Source organism: Psammomys obesus, unplaced genomic scaffold (genome assembly GCF_907164565.1).
Source record: "Psammomys obesus unplaced genomic scaffold, mPsaObe1.curated_primary_1811, whole genome shotgun sequence".
Classification (NCBI taxonomy): Eukaryota; Metazoa; Chordata; class Mammalia; order Rodentia; family Muridae; genus Psammomys; species Psammomys obesus.
This window is the reverse complement of record NW_026596101.1, coordinates 235569-249153: the sequence shown is the minus strand read 5'-3', so window position 1 is coordinate 249153 and position 13585 is coordinate 235569. Positions and strand designations below refer to the sequence as shown.

The 13585-nt window shown below is 52.4% G+C and overlaps 1 protein-coding gene across 1 annotated transcript in view; it reads left to right on the top strand.

The window, feature by feature from the left end:
• The window catches only part of Slc6a11 (solute carrier family 6 member 11), a 116512-nt gene extending 103154 nt beyond the window's left edge, over positions 1 to 13358 (top strand). The window contains exons 9-14 of the mRNA XM_055628583.1: positions 800 to 912; positions 3406 to 3543; positions 7909 to 8011; positions 8816 to 8916; positions 9617 to 9787; positions 11517 to 13358. Of these exons, the coding sequence (XP_055484558.1) occupies positions 800 to 912; positions 3406 to 3543; positions 7909 to 8011; positions 8816 to 8916; positions 9617 to 9787; positions 11517 to 11669 (779 nt within the window). The 3' untranslated portion in view covers positions 11670 to 13358. The remainder of the gene's footprint in view (positions 1 to 799; positions 913 to 3405; positions 3544 to 7908; positions 8012 to 8815; positions 8917 to 9616; positions 9788 to 11516) is intronic.
• The last annotated feature ends 227 nt before the right edge of the window (positions 13359 to 13585 follow it).

The following is a 13585-nucleotide window of genomic DNA, read 5'->3' as shown; positions in this document are numbered from 1 at the left end:
GAAAGAAAGAAAGAAAGAAAGAAAGAAAGAAAGAAAGAAAGAAAGAAAGAAAGAAAGAAAGAAAGAAAGAAAGAAAAGCTGGAGAGGTGGCTCAGAGGTTAGAGACATGAATTGCCTGTGACCCCACCTCCGGAGTATCTAACACCCTCTGCTGGCCTCCGTGGGCACTGCACTTAGATGTGTGCACACATGTAAGTACACACACACACACACACACACACACACACACACACACACACACACGACTTAAAAATCATCTCTTAAATGAAAAATATCCTACCAGTGGTTGCCCAGAATGCTGCTGGAGGTGGATGTGGAAATGCTGAGCAGCTAGAGGAAACAGGAACCTGTGTATCTTGATGGTGGTTGTTGTGTGGACATCCTTTCAGAATGGGATGCATGCTTATACTGGGCTCTTATGGTATATTGCCTGTACTATAATAAATCCTTCCACTGTGCACTTACTGCTTGGTGGCGTCTCGGTATTCTAAGAACCACTTTTAGGTACACTGTTCTGCTCCTGCTTAGGCTCAGCTACTGTCTGGTCCTGGTGAGCCTGTTTGAACAGGCTCCTTCCTGCAAGGTGAAAGCAGATGGCAGATAGATACAGAGAAAGATCTGTGAGTCAGACACTCTTGGCTTGACCTCTGATCCTTCCAGGCCCTCTCCCTGGGAGATCCATATTAATATGGTACCATCAGCACAGTAGGGACAGGAGATCTGAGTGGACCTGGCCCAGTGGCCTACAACCTTATATACCTGCCAGATGGAAACACTGAACTCTCTCCCTCCCCTGCAGGTCCTGGACTGGCTTTCATTGCCTACCCCAAGGCTGTCACCATGATGCCTCTCTCCCCATTGTGGGCCACCTTGTTCTTCATGATGCTCATTTTCCTGGGCCTGGACAGTCAGGTGAGGGGTGGGAAGACAGAAGGGGATGGTGGGGGAGAGAAGGGGAAAAGCCAGGTCAGATAATGAGTGAGAGAGGTGAAGGGAAGAAAGGGGACTAGACAGGCCAGGTGCTACTCTTAGGAACAGCTTCTAGGCCCCAGAATCCTCTCTTGACCTTATACATCAGGCCACCAAGCAGCCCTGCCATTTTCTGGGTAGCCTGGCAATCATAGACATGTCTACTTGGTGTTCCTCCATACCTTCTTGTTTTCTTTACCCGAAATTTCCAGTTTAAGTGTTTGTGTTTTTCTCTTCTTCTTTCAGCTTTGTTTTTATTCAACTTATTGTATTCACTCATTCATTCATTATTCATTCGTTCATTCTCTGTGCGTGTGTCACACACCTGTCACGGGACATGTGCAGAGGTCAGAGGACAACTTGTGGAGATCAGTTCTCTCCTTTTACCATGTGGGTGCCAGGGACAGAACTCAGGTCCTCAGACTTGCCAGAAAATTCCTTCACCCCATCTCTCTAGACCCCAGTTCAGCTTTTAAGTCCTTCCATTCTGATAGATGATTCCTAACCAGAGGCTCCTGGAAAAACTGAAATAAGTCCTTAAGGAAGGTGGGCTGTGGCTAATAGTAATAATAATAATAATAATAATAATAATAATAATATAACCTAGGGCCCCTGTGTCCCCATCCCTACCAAGCCACAGAGCACATGGAACACAGGAAAGCCAGTTTCCTTCTCTGGCCCTGTGACGAGGTCTCCATGACCTGTTTCTGGCACCCTCTTTGTGCCTCAGCCCCATTCACCCAACAGTTCTATGCCCACTAGTCCTTATGGACTTCCATCCATCCATCTATCCATCCCTCACTCTGCAACCATTGTCCTCAGAGCAGGTACATGATCAGCTCAAGGAGTGAACTGCATTCTCCTGTCCCTTCATCCCTCTACACCAGCTAGCCTTCCCTTTCTGCTTCTCTCCACGCCCACTCTCTTGCTCCCCATAGCTTCCAAGCTTGAAGCCTGTGGCCTCTCTCTGCCCCATAGGTCTAGAATACAGCCTCTTCCTGCTGATGAGCACAGATGGGTGTCTAGAGCCCAGAAAACTGCTTCCAGACATGCTGGTGGATCTCAGTAATCCTGACAAGTCTGTGTGGTGCAGAGAGGAAGCCCCGTTTGACAAGGGAAGCTGCCCTGATGCTCTTGCATTAGGGGGAAGAATAGTGCCCAAGTTAGCCTGATGAGCACTGCCTTCACCCAGGACCTTGCAAGAGTCACTGAACACACAAGCCCTGGCCTGTGCATTTGTCAATCTGGTCCCATTCCGTTTCTCTCTGGAGCCAGAAACCTTCCCCAGAAACCGCTAAGCTGTGCTGCAGAGGCGCTGTGTTTCTGATGATATCTTTTCCCTTCCATTGTTGTTGGCAAAGCCTTTTGCAAATCAGGGCTCTGCAGCTGGTGTGTGAAGGGCAGAGGGTCCTGCCTGGCAGAGGAGGTGGGACGGAGGCAAGGACTCTGCTTACGACCTGCACTGAGCTGGGCTCACTGGCTCTTCTGTCATGTGCCTAGGCTGTGTTCTCTGATAGTCACATGAGCTGAGGACCCCTGCTCATTGTCTGGGTTTGAAAGCAGAAGCCAAGTCTTCGAGGTGCTGAGTGACTTGCTAGGACAGATACCAGGGTCTGCCTGCCTCTTACCTGTGCTGTCCACACCCCACACTCCAATTAGCTTCCTGCACAAGCAGCCTTCTTTGATTTCCATCTGCCTCCCATAAGACCTAGGGAAAAGCTTGCCCTTGTTGTACCAGTCCTTGTTGTAGAAGCAGTGAAGAGGGTCCAGGGTTGATCATCAGTTCTGAATAGCTCCCAGCCACGTGATTTTGAGAGTTACCACCCTTCTCTGCGCCCCAACCCTTTTTATATACTGGAAATACCTTGTCTGGGAGATAGATATGAATCAGACAATTAGGGGTGCAGGGCCTCCCAACATGGTGGCCACCTGAAGTGGTGGGAGAGAACCTCAGAAGCAGGCTGCTTCACAGCCACGCTCTGCTACCAAGCACCTGGGTGACAGAGCTGAGTGTGCCTTTCCACCTAGCATAGGGCAGGGGGCTGTCACAGTCCTAGAAGTCAGACAACAGCCAGAGCCTGCTGCCAGCAGATCACCAAACTCCTAGGACAGTTCAGTGATTTCCTGCTTTGCCTTGAGGGCAGAGGCTAAGTCGGTCTCCTGTAACTCACAGAGCCATCACAGATGAGACTGCATGCAAAGGGACCCTGGGCAGTGGCTCTCGTTCTCTCAGCATCTTTGACCTGGTCCACTCGACGGACATACTAGGCTTGTGTCTAGCACCAAGCCTAGTTGGTGCTAGGCTTGCTTTCATCACTGTGGGATGGAGTGTGAAGGTGGAGAGCAGACCAACGAGAAGGAAGCCCCTCGTATAGGGACCTAGGGTACCAGAACTGGGCTTTGCCTGGGCTTCATGCGTTCTCTCTCTCTCTTCAGTTCGTGTGTGTGGAGAGCCTTGTGACTGCTGTGGTAGACATGTACCCCAAGGTCTTCCGGCGAGGCTACCGGCGAGAACTGCTCATCCTGGCCTTGTCCATCATCTCCTATTTCCTAGGCCTGGTGATGCTGACAGAGGTAAGTGGTGTCAGCTGTACTCCATCAAACTCCAGCTCCGAGACCTCAGACCCTTTGGCTGTGGGCAGATCCAGTGCCTTCTCCGATACTTGGGTACCTGCCCTTCCTTTTGGTTCACTATGAGACCCTCATTGAGCTCTGAGTACAAGGTCACTCCTGTGTTGGCACTAAAGGTGGCTGTCACTAGATAAGATAACTCACATGGGGACGTGTTAGGGCAGCCCTGGTCATCCCTTGGGTGACCATCCAGTGAAGAGAGCCAGTCAGCTCTCAGGCCTAGAACTGGCGCCTTGCCGTTGCCTCAGGTTCAATACTGCCTTTTCTGGAACTCCTCTCAGAACAGGCTTTTGCTATGTGAAACAGCTTCAGCCCTCCTTGTGTTCCTCCTGCCTGTCCAAGCAGGTGAGGTGGGCTTCTCCCTGACCCTGAGTTGAGGCGCTCTTCTAGCTAAACCATGTGCTCACCTGACCCTGCAGCTCTTCTGTTCCTGTTCTGTGTCAGGTATTGGAAGGTGAAATTAGGTGTCTTTCTCCTCATAATGCACAAAGATAATTAATGCAAGGGGACGGGGAGGAGGAGATCTGCTGCCAAGAGACACAAAGAGGTTGTGTGAGAAACAGGGAGGAGTGGGGAACTGGAATCCATCAAGCAGCTGGGGTGAAACAGAGGCCAGCCGTTCCCAGGGGTCCTCTTTCACATCCCCCTCCCAGTCAGGCTACAGCCTCAGGAAAGTTCCCCTGCTTCCCTCCCCATCAGGCTTCCTGTCACACACATACCCGCACACACACGAACACGCATGCACGCACACACATGTTCATCACTGTGTTCCCAGCTCACTCCCTGTCCCTCTCTCCGTTTCAGAGATCTCTGATCAGCCTTTGCCCTGTTCTCACTGTTACATTAATGACAATGACAGTCACTGTTTGAGCAGATGAACGCCGTGAGAGTCTAGTTCCTGCTCTCCGTGCAATGGTTCTACCTCGGGTTTCTCCATGCAGGGAGGCCAGGCTACAGTGCATAGGGCCTCATTAAGCACTGGTTAATTACACAGAATGGAATCATTTGTCAAATACAAACTGGTGGGGGGGGGGGGGCGCTAACCTGATGCCTTAAAGAAGCTAATGGGAAGGCTGGCTTGGGCATTGCTGACTCTCAGCACAGCCTGCCCTGGGTTGCCCCCAGCGCTCAGAGCCTCTCCCCAAAGGCACATGGTGACTCCCAGGGGCCGTCAGGGAGCCGGCGCTCCAGCCAACCAAGACTATTAATCAGCAGTCATTTTGAGCTTCGCATGCCAGCCCTACTCCCCACAGAGGGGCATCTTCAAGCCACTGTGCTGTGGGAGTTCACAGCGGACGCAGCCAGCCATGTGAGCCTCAGTCATCCTGGTGGTTGCCTGCCAGAGCCTCTCTCTCACTTGCACGCAGTTAAAGCTCAGGTCGGAGGAAAGCTACCCGTCTCGTACCTTCCACCACAGCAGCAGGCCCAGAGCCCTGCTGCTCAGTTCTCAGCCCTCCACTCAGCTCTGTGACAGTGTGCTGCAGGTGACCTTCCCCCTTGGTGCCTCCGTTTCCCTGCAGAGACACTGGATAGCAATAGCCATGCCTGTCGTTTCATTGTTGGAGGAGGAGGAGGCAGCTACAGAGTACGTTAAGGCATGGAAAAGTGAAAGTCAGTCTAGCTGTGGATCCCTTCCCGGGGCTGTGTTGTGAGGACTCTGTCACCAGGTGATGGCATGTGGACATCAGAGCAGGGATTCTTAAGCTTTGCCGCACAGAGCTTTTTCTCACCCAAGAGATTTGTACGTGGCCCTGGGGATACAGGAATCTAAAATGGATAGACAGAGTCTGGAGAGCTGGCCCAGTGGGTAAGAGCACTGGCCGCGCTTGCAGAAGGCCCGAGTTTGATCCTCAGGACCCATGTGGCAGCTCACAACCATCTGAAGCTTTAGTCCCATAGGGCCCAATGCCCTCTTCTGGCCTCCACAGGCATTTCACACATGTGATGCACAGACATCGATGCAGGCAAAATACTCACATACATATAAATGATAATAAATAAGCATGCAAACCAAACATTTATTGAAGTAAGCTGTGAAGAAATTTCTTTGAAAGCAATTCTTTGGTGTACGTATAATCTTGTCATTCATCAACACAAAAACAAAAGTGCCTGCTAAGGAGGTGGCTGTGCTTACAGGAAGAATCAGATCTTGGCTGGATGTTTGATACTGCAGGACACAGAATGTCTTTAGCGGCTTTCAGAGTTGACCGATAGGATATTTTGGTTTTATGATCATCAGCACTGAGAATACCTCATAAATACATATTTGGCAACTTCAGATGCATGTCCAGGGTCATTTCGGAAACTAATTCTGTCCTAATCCCAAAACAAATTTATTGACTAATCAATCCTTTATGCAACTGAAACACTGTGGACTATGCATGATAGAAGACAGCCCAAGGGATGTGATCGAGGGGACCCTTGTTCCAAGTGAGTCCCCCGTTAGCAAACACAGGAGGCCCTGAGCTTCTCTCTGGCTCCGACTTGCCCCACCTGACCCTTCCAAGAGCTTTCACGTTGATTTTCCTGCATCTGTGCTCCTCAAGGACCCTTCATGTATCAGGAATATTTTCCTTAACAGATGCCATTTCTACCCGAATCCAGATCTGGCCTTTTCTCCCCTTCCCCTCCGAGACCACCCTCCTCCCAACCCCAGTCCTCGTGAGAGGCCTTCCTGGATCTCTTTGAGTGGCAGGGCTTCTGCTGAGCTTCTTCAGACTTGCTCAGACAGGCAATTCCTTCACGTGAGAACCACCGTGAGCAGCAGATCTGCGCGTGCCTGGGTCCTACCTGTTTCCCCAGGACCAGTGCACATCCTGCTGTGTGTGGCAGTCCTCTCCGGATTCTTCACAATGCCCAACATCATATCAACACCGCGTGAAGAGCTGCTCTGCACTGTTTAAGGGGAACTGGCCAGGGGTGTGTTAAGGTTCTCCAGGGCAACGGAGTATAAAGGGAGGTTCACTGGGATGTCTTACATGGCCGGGGCTGCTCCCTTGAGAGAAACTCGATACCACGGTTGGTTGTTAACTGGGACTGGAGGCCCAGGAAGGTCACTGGGAAGTCACTAACATTGTGTCTGTGTTAGAAAGCTGGAGAGGCTGGGGGTCCGTGGATGGTGGTGGGGAGTGCAATGGAAGAAGGACACGGAGCGATAGATAAAGACATGCCTCTCCTCAAATCTCTTTCTAGCTGGGTGCTGCCCGCCCTGAGGCCACGTCTTCTCACTTTGATCAGTTCTTTCTGGAAGCGTTCCCACAGACATGCCCAGAGGCCAGGTCTCACAGGTTGCTCCTGATTCTGGTCAGACTGACAGTAAGACCAGGCATGGAGAGGCCAACTGTGTGTGGCCAAGTAGGTCCGCAGGCGATCTCTCAGCAGCAATTCATCCCAATGATGAGCGGTGCACCTACTGTGTGTCCATTTTCCAAGCAAGTGAGCTAGTACCACACATCAAAGCCCATGCCCCAGCCCAGTCTTTTAGGGGACCTACTGTGCATCTTTTAGGGGACCTACTGTGCACTGGGGGCCTGTGCTGATAGCTGGAGGTACAACAAGGATTGAGGTGTGGGGCCTTCCTGGGCAGAGCTCACAGCTCTCAGCTGTTGACAGAGCACTTTGAGGATTACGTTGTGAGTTCATACAGTGTGGTCTAGGGGCCTGAAGAAAGTGTGGCTGAGCCAGGTACGGTGGTGCGCACTTGTAATCCCAGCATTTAGGGAGACAGAGCCAGTCATATCTCTGTGAGTTCGAGGCCAGCCTGGTCTACAAAGCAAAAGTCCAGGACATCCAAGGCTACACAGAATAACCCTGTCTTAAAAAAAAAAACAAAAAACAAAAACAAAAACAAAAAAGGAGTGAGGCTGAGGAAAGGAGGGCTTCTCAAAGGAAGTGACATTTGGACTGAGCTTTAAAAGAACTTAACCCCCTGCAGAGTAAGGCCGCTTTGCTGAGAATGGGTGGTGGGCCGGGTTGGAGGGAGCCAAGGATAATTTTAAGCCTCTGAAAAGATGGGCGAGGGTGAGACCAGTGGCAATGAGGCCTCGCTGGAGGCTGCTGGAGCTGGCCATCCAGGGAGAGGTGTTGAAGTCATCCGCCCTGCACTCTGATTTCAGTGGAATCACTGACCACCCCAATAACCCGGGACAGGGCTTTGGGGCAGCCAGCTGCAGAGGGTGTAGAGCTCAGACTAGAGATGAGCAAACCGCTGGCTGGCAGCTGCTGGAGCAGAGAGCAGACCCCGTGGAGGTCAGCTACTGACCCTGTTCTCCAACGTGTCTGTCTGTGTGTCTGTCCTTCTGTCCACAGGGAGGCATGTACATCTTCCAGCTTTTTGACTCATACGCTGCCAGCGGCATGTGCTTGCTCTTTGTGGCCATCTTCGAGTGTGTCTGCATCGGCTGGGTGTACGGTAAGTGGAGTCCGGGCCCCTGGGTCCTGATAAGCTATATCTGTCTAGGCACTTTCCCTGGGGACTCAAGTCTGTCCTTCCTATCACCGACATTCCTATTTTTAATGCCAGCATAGGGTGTTCAGGACCCAGGCACCCTGACCCCTGGCCATTCCTACCCTGAGGCTCACTCTTTCCCTTTGTGATATTTGTGTTCCAGAGGGAGACATCAGGCTGAGCTACTAGCACGAGCCACCCTCTCATTCGTTCCACCTTCTTGTCCTCACACAAACGAGGATGAGAGCTGCTGTCTCCAGGACAGGCAGAACGCAGCTTTGGAACGATAACCACTCTTCGCAAGCAGCCCAGACAGCCCTCACCTCCAGAGTCCAATTCCCTGTCCTCACCTTGCCCGTTGTGTTCATTGGTTTTGCATCACTGCAATGAAATGCCTTTAAGAAGGGCTACTTAAGAGGCAGAGTGCTAGCAGAACTCATCGTTCTGGAGTTCAAGTCCAAGGTTGAATGATGCCATTGCTTCTGGTCCTGGTGGAGGCCTGTCACAGTGGGAGTGTGAAGTGGAGAAAGCCATCACATCTCTAGCCAGGAACAGAGAGGGGCACCCTAACCACTGACCAAAGGACCCCTGTAGAGCCCTAGTTCCCAGAGCAGAGTAAGACTACCTCATAATGCCACGCGAGGGACTGGCTTTACATGCAGGCACATGACACTCAAGCCCAAGCACCCTATGTTCCATGCTGGGGAAGGCAGGTCCACCTTAACTCTTCTCTGAGACACACATGTCTGTCTGCTTTCTTCTGGATAGGAAGCAACCGGTTCTATGACAATATAGAGGACATGATTGGCTACCGGCCACTGTCACTCATCAAGTGGTGCTGGAAAGTCGTGACCCCTGGGATCTGTGCGGTAAGGCTGGCGGAAAGCCATCCCCAGCCCTTCCACTTGCTCCCTAGCTGCTATAGCCAGCTCAGCTGAGGCTGGCCCTGAGGAGGGTCATGTCCCCCAAGCCCCTGCCACCTGCCACTGTTGGAACTGATGTCTCAGGTCAGGCTCTGGGCTTGCTGAGGCAGGCCCTCACTCAAATTCCTACCTCTGTGTTGTGACCCCGAAACCCTTGGGTCTCTCCCATGTCAGGGTCTTGGGCTCAGTGTACACCGGCCTGATATTGGTCCACCTTCTTGGGGACCAGAGGTATGCAAACGTGAGTGAGGAGACTTGTTACCAAGAAGGTGATGGACAAAGGTGAGGATGTTGAGGCTTATGCTCTGTTCCTGGAACCAGGCCACAGACCAGCTTTGGTAAGAGGAGACCTAACATAGAAAAATGGCCTCATTATTCTTTGTCCTGTCTTTTTCTCTGGAGGCATCTGAACTTCTCTCCCCAATTGAAGGGATCAGAACAGCAGATCTGAGATAGCCCTCAGACAAGCTGATTAGGCAGACACTAGGGAAATGAATCCCTGGAGAGGCCCTAGGGCCTCTCAGTTGGATTGGCTTCTTCCCATGGTCCTGCATCAGGCTCACTGTGGATAGTTGAGGTGCCAGGGCCCTCGGAGTAGGGCAGGGCTGAGAAGCAATACCAAGAGCCTCCATCTGCCTCTCCGCAGGGCATCTTCATCTTCTTTCTAGTCAAGTACAAGCCCCTCAAGTACAACAACGTGTACACTTACCCGGCTTGGGGCTACAGCATCGGCTGGCTCATGGCTCTGTCCTCCATGCTCTGCATCCCGCTCTGGATCTTCATCAAGCTGTGGAAGACAGAGGGCACACTGCCTGAGGTGAGCAGTTAGGGAGGCTGGGTCTGGATGGAAGGCTCCTCTCTGGCAGGACCTTCCATCAGCCATGCCAGCAGCACCTCTATGAGATTTCTGGGTTGAGCCAGATTCTGTGACTCCTGCCTCAGCCTCCCCACCCACCGAACAGATTGGCATTGCCTCTTAATTGATAAAAGGTATGAGAGGTCTGGGGATTCCTACAGGGAAAGCATTTGGAATCGGGATCTGAACTGAGGTGTAGCCAAATGTCAGCTATGACTTGGCCCTGTCAGGCCACAGGGAAAGATAGGTGCCATCTAAAATGCTTCCTCCAGTTCCCTGCCCATGGGTACCTGAGCTCCAGCAGAGGTGGATGGGTGGGGAATGTCCCTTTTGTTATTTACAGAAGGGTCAAGGGCAGTTGGTTAATTCAGATGGAGACCAAACTATCCAGAGGGGAACTGACCTGGGACTTTAAAACCTCAGCCTCAGAACATCCTGCTCCTGGTACTTACAAGCCCTTTTCTGGATTCTTCCTGTCACCCTAACTCATACCCTACCCACCTGGACAGCAGAGATTGTTATAGAGTGAGCTCTCTGATCTAGGCCAGCCTCAAGCCAGTACCTGTCCATTCACTCCTGAGCCAGAGGCCCACACAGCCTCTGTCAGAGACAGGAAGGATCTAGAGGGAAGTGAGGGTGCAGGGACCTTCCCAGAAGAACAGAGCAGAGGAGGAACCATGTTTGAACTGTTGCTGGTCTGTTGGTCTGAGCCTCACAATAATTCCAGGAAGCAACTGAGGAAACTGAAGCATGGAGTTTACATCTTACCTGTGTAGGTGGTGAGGCAGGGATGTGAACCCAGGCTCCTGCCTCCAGAGCCACTTCTCTAGACCTTGGTCTAAGAGCCTGGTGCAGGGCCTGGCTCTTGCAGGAGGCATAGTTAGTCAGCTCCCATGAGTCTGAGTAGTAATCCTAAGAATGTCGACAGTGTGGCTTCCACCCAAAAGACAAGAGCCAACCTTGCCCTTGACCACTAAGCCACCCCAAAGTCTTTGCAGCCATTTTTTTTCAGGAAAGGGCCCATGCTCAGGAGGGCCTTCTGAATCCTGGTCCCAGAGCAGTGCAGATGGTGCCGAGGTGAGAGCTATGTGCGAGATGCCTTCTGAGAGGTTGAGGAGGCCGAATCGGGGATGGCGTCTGCCTCTAAGCTTAGCTTGAGGAGCTCAGTAGCAACCTTCGTCCTATACTGCAGTGGTGTGGTGACTAACCAAGGGCAGGGCAGGACTCTGATTAACCAAAATTCATACCAGTAGCCTCGGAAGTCTCTTTCCCTCTGGTCGCTGCCTGTCATCCTGGCCCACAGATAGAGGGATGCAGCCAGAGGTCAGGAGACTGGCTGGCACATCCATTGGGCCACTTCAAAGCCCAGCTCCCCCTATGCCAAGGAAGGAACGGGGTGGCAGGTCCTGATTCGGACTGGTCACCTCCCACATCCGTGCTGCAGGAGGCTCCATCTCCTTACTTCTCACCCACGGCCAGGTGTGGGGACCTCAGCCACCCCTGTTTCTGGTGGTAGGAACTTACAGAGGTAATACCTCAACCAGAACCCAGAAGTAAGGCAGAGCCAGGGCCTGGCGCCAGTCTGATGGTTCCAAGGAACCCCTGTACAGCTGGGGAGGTAGAAGCGGACAGACTCCGGGACCCCAGCAGGCTTGCTCACACATCCTTCTCCTCCTCTCCAACCATCTAGAAATTACAGAAGTTGACAGTCCCCAGTGCTGATCTGAAAATGCGGGGCAAGCTTGGGGCCGGCCCACGGACGGTGACCGTTAATGACTGTGAGTCCAAGGTCAAGGGCGACGGCACCATCTCTGCCATCACAGAGAAGGAGACGCACTTCTGAGTCCCGCCCGGCCACTTGGATGCGACTCCCACCTTCCTTCCCTGCCTGTAAATGAATCCCGAACCTCGTACTTCACCTAATGTTAGGGGCTTGCTCGTCTGCACAGGACTTATTAACACGTTAACTCCCAGCCGGCCACTGTGTGCCCTGTACCTTCGCCTCACCCCTGTGATCATGGGCGTATCCACCTCACCATGATGATTCTGTACAGTGACTTAGCAGATCCTGGCCCAGGGTGACTCAACCCGTGTTCTCTAGAGTCCTTGTATTATGCTGTCAACTTTTATGCTGTGGGCAGGTGAAGTGAGAGAGCCGTGCCCATCCACCTCTGGTTTTTAGACTTTCCTGATTTTTGTCTCTGAACTTCCCTGGCTGCCCTCCTCTGTACCCTAGGAACAGTTTGTTTTATTTTATTTAGTTTTCTCTTGGTCTTCCCCTCTTCCATCAACAGGACCTTCCACATGTCAAGGTTGCAAGACAGAGAAGAAAACATCCCTCTATCCTCAGGACTCCTGAGTAATCAGGAGTAGATGACTGTCCCACCCAGTGACTTTGGCCACCCCCTTTTTTCTCTTCCCGAGCCTCAGTTTCTCCATCTCCCAGGATGAGGGAAGAGATAGAGTGGGATGTTCCCTTTGAAGCAGAGAAGACTGCCTGCCTCACTGCCTTGCAGGCCACTTTGACCTGCGGAGACTTGCAAGGGTCTTCTCTGTCCCTTTTCTGACTTCACTGCCCCCCCCCCAGCTTATCTTCAGTCAGACCCATCACAAACGATGTGGGGAGGCGTGTCTTCCTAACAACTGGAGTTTTAGCTTAGATCTGTGGAGACCAGCCCATCCCCAGTCTCCGTGGCAGGGGCTCCCACCATCTATCCAGCCTTCTTGGCCACCAGCTCTGTCCCTCCTTCCTAGGTAGGGATAGGCAGAAGGCAACCATCTCTTCTTACAGCTGCCTGGCCAGGATCTGTGGCTTAGGATCTATGGCCACCCCTGCAGGAGAGCTACAGTGAGGCCTGGGGCTGGATCCCACCCACAGCCCCTTCCTTGTTCACCCCTTCTCTCCCTCTCAACACCTGCCCTTTTTCTCTACCTTCCTTCCTGTTCCGAAAGATCCTGCGAGCAGACATCTTATTCTGGAGCCATTCCACCTGCCTGTCACCTGGGTCTGAGGAGCCCTCACTTCCACTTGCCAGAGGGAAGAACAGGGCATCCATCCCTCAGGTTCTTCCTTGGAAATGGAGAACAGATGTGGTCGGTGGGGCGGTGGCGGGAGAGGCTGGTGCTGTGTCCTCCTGCCTGGCTCGGAGCTCTGGAACTAATCTCTCTTCCTCATCTGCTGGGTTTCTCAACTGCTTTGTCTGCCCAGCTACTGGGGGGATGGAAAATGGGGCGGGAAGGGGCATCCTTTCCCTCTTGCTGTAGTCTCCTAGATTCATCTGTGGAAAGATGAGATTTCTTCATGCTAAGGCCCCAGTGTCCTGTCAGAGGCCTGAATTCTCTGTTTACCCAAAGCTTCCAGATTCTCAGCTGTTCGGCCCAGCTCCCTCCTTTCCACCTAAAGCCTGAGCTGGCTGAGCCAAATGCCCGGCACCCCCCCCCCATCCAATTGGGCACTTGTCCAGGACACACCGCTACCCAGATGCTCACACACAGGCCATGAATTCCTTCTGGGAAGGTCAGCATCATCCTGTAGATGATCTGTGGGGTTGGTCCTCGATTGCTGTCCCCACCAACAACCCTGAGAAGGGAGGCTGCCCATTGCTGCTATTGCTCCTCACCACCCACTCCCTCGAGGACGGACAGACAGATCCCTGATGTCTGTTGTCATAGACACACGTGTTGTACATATGGCCCTTAACACTTGACACGCTTAACACTACTCATGGGGCAGGGTAGAGGGAGGCTTGTGGTTTGGGG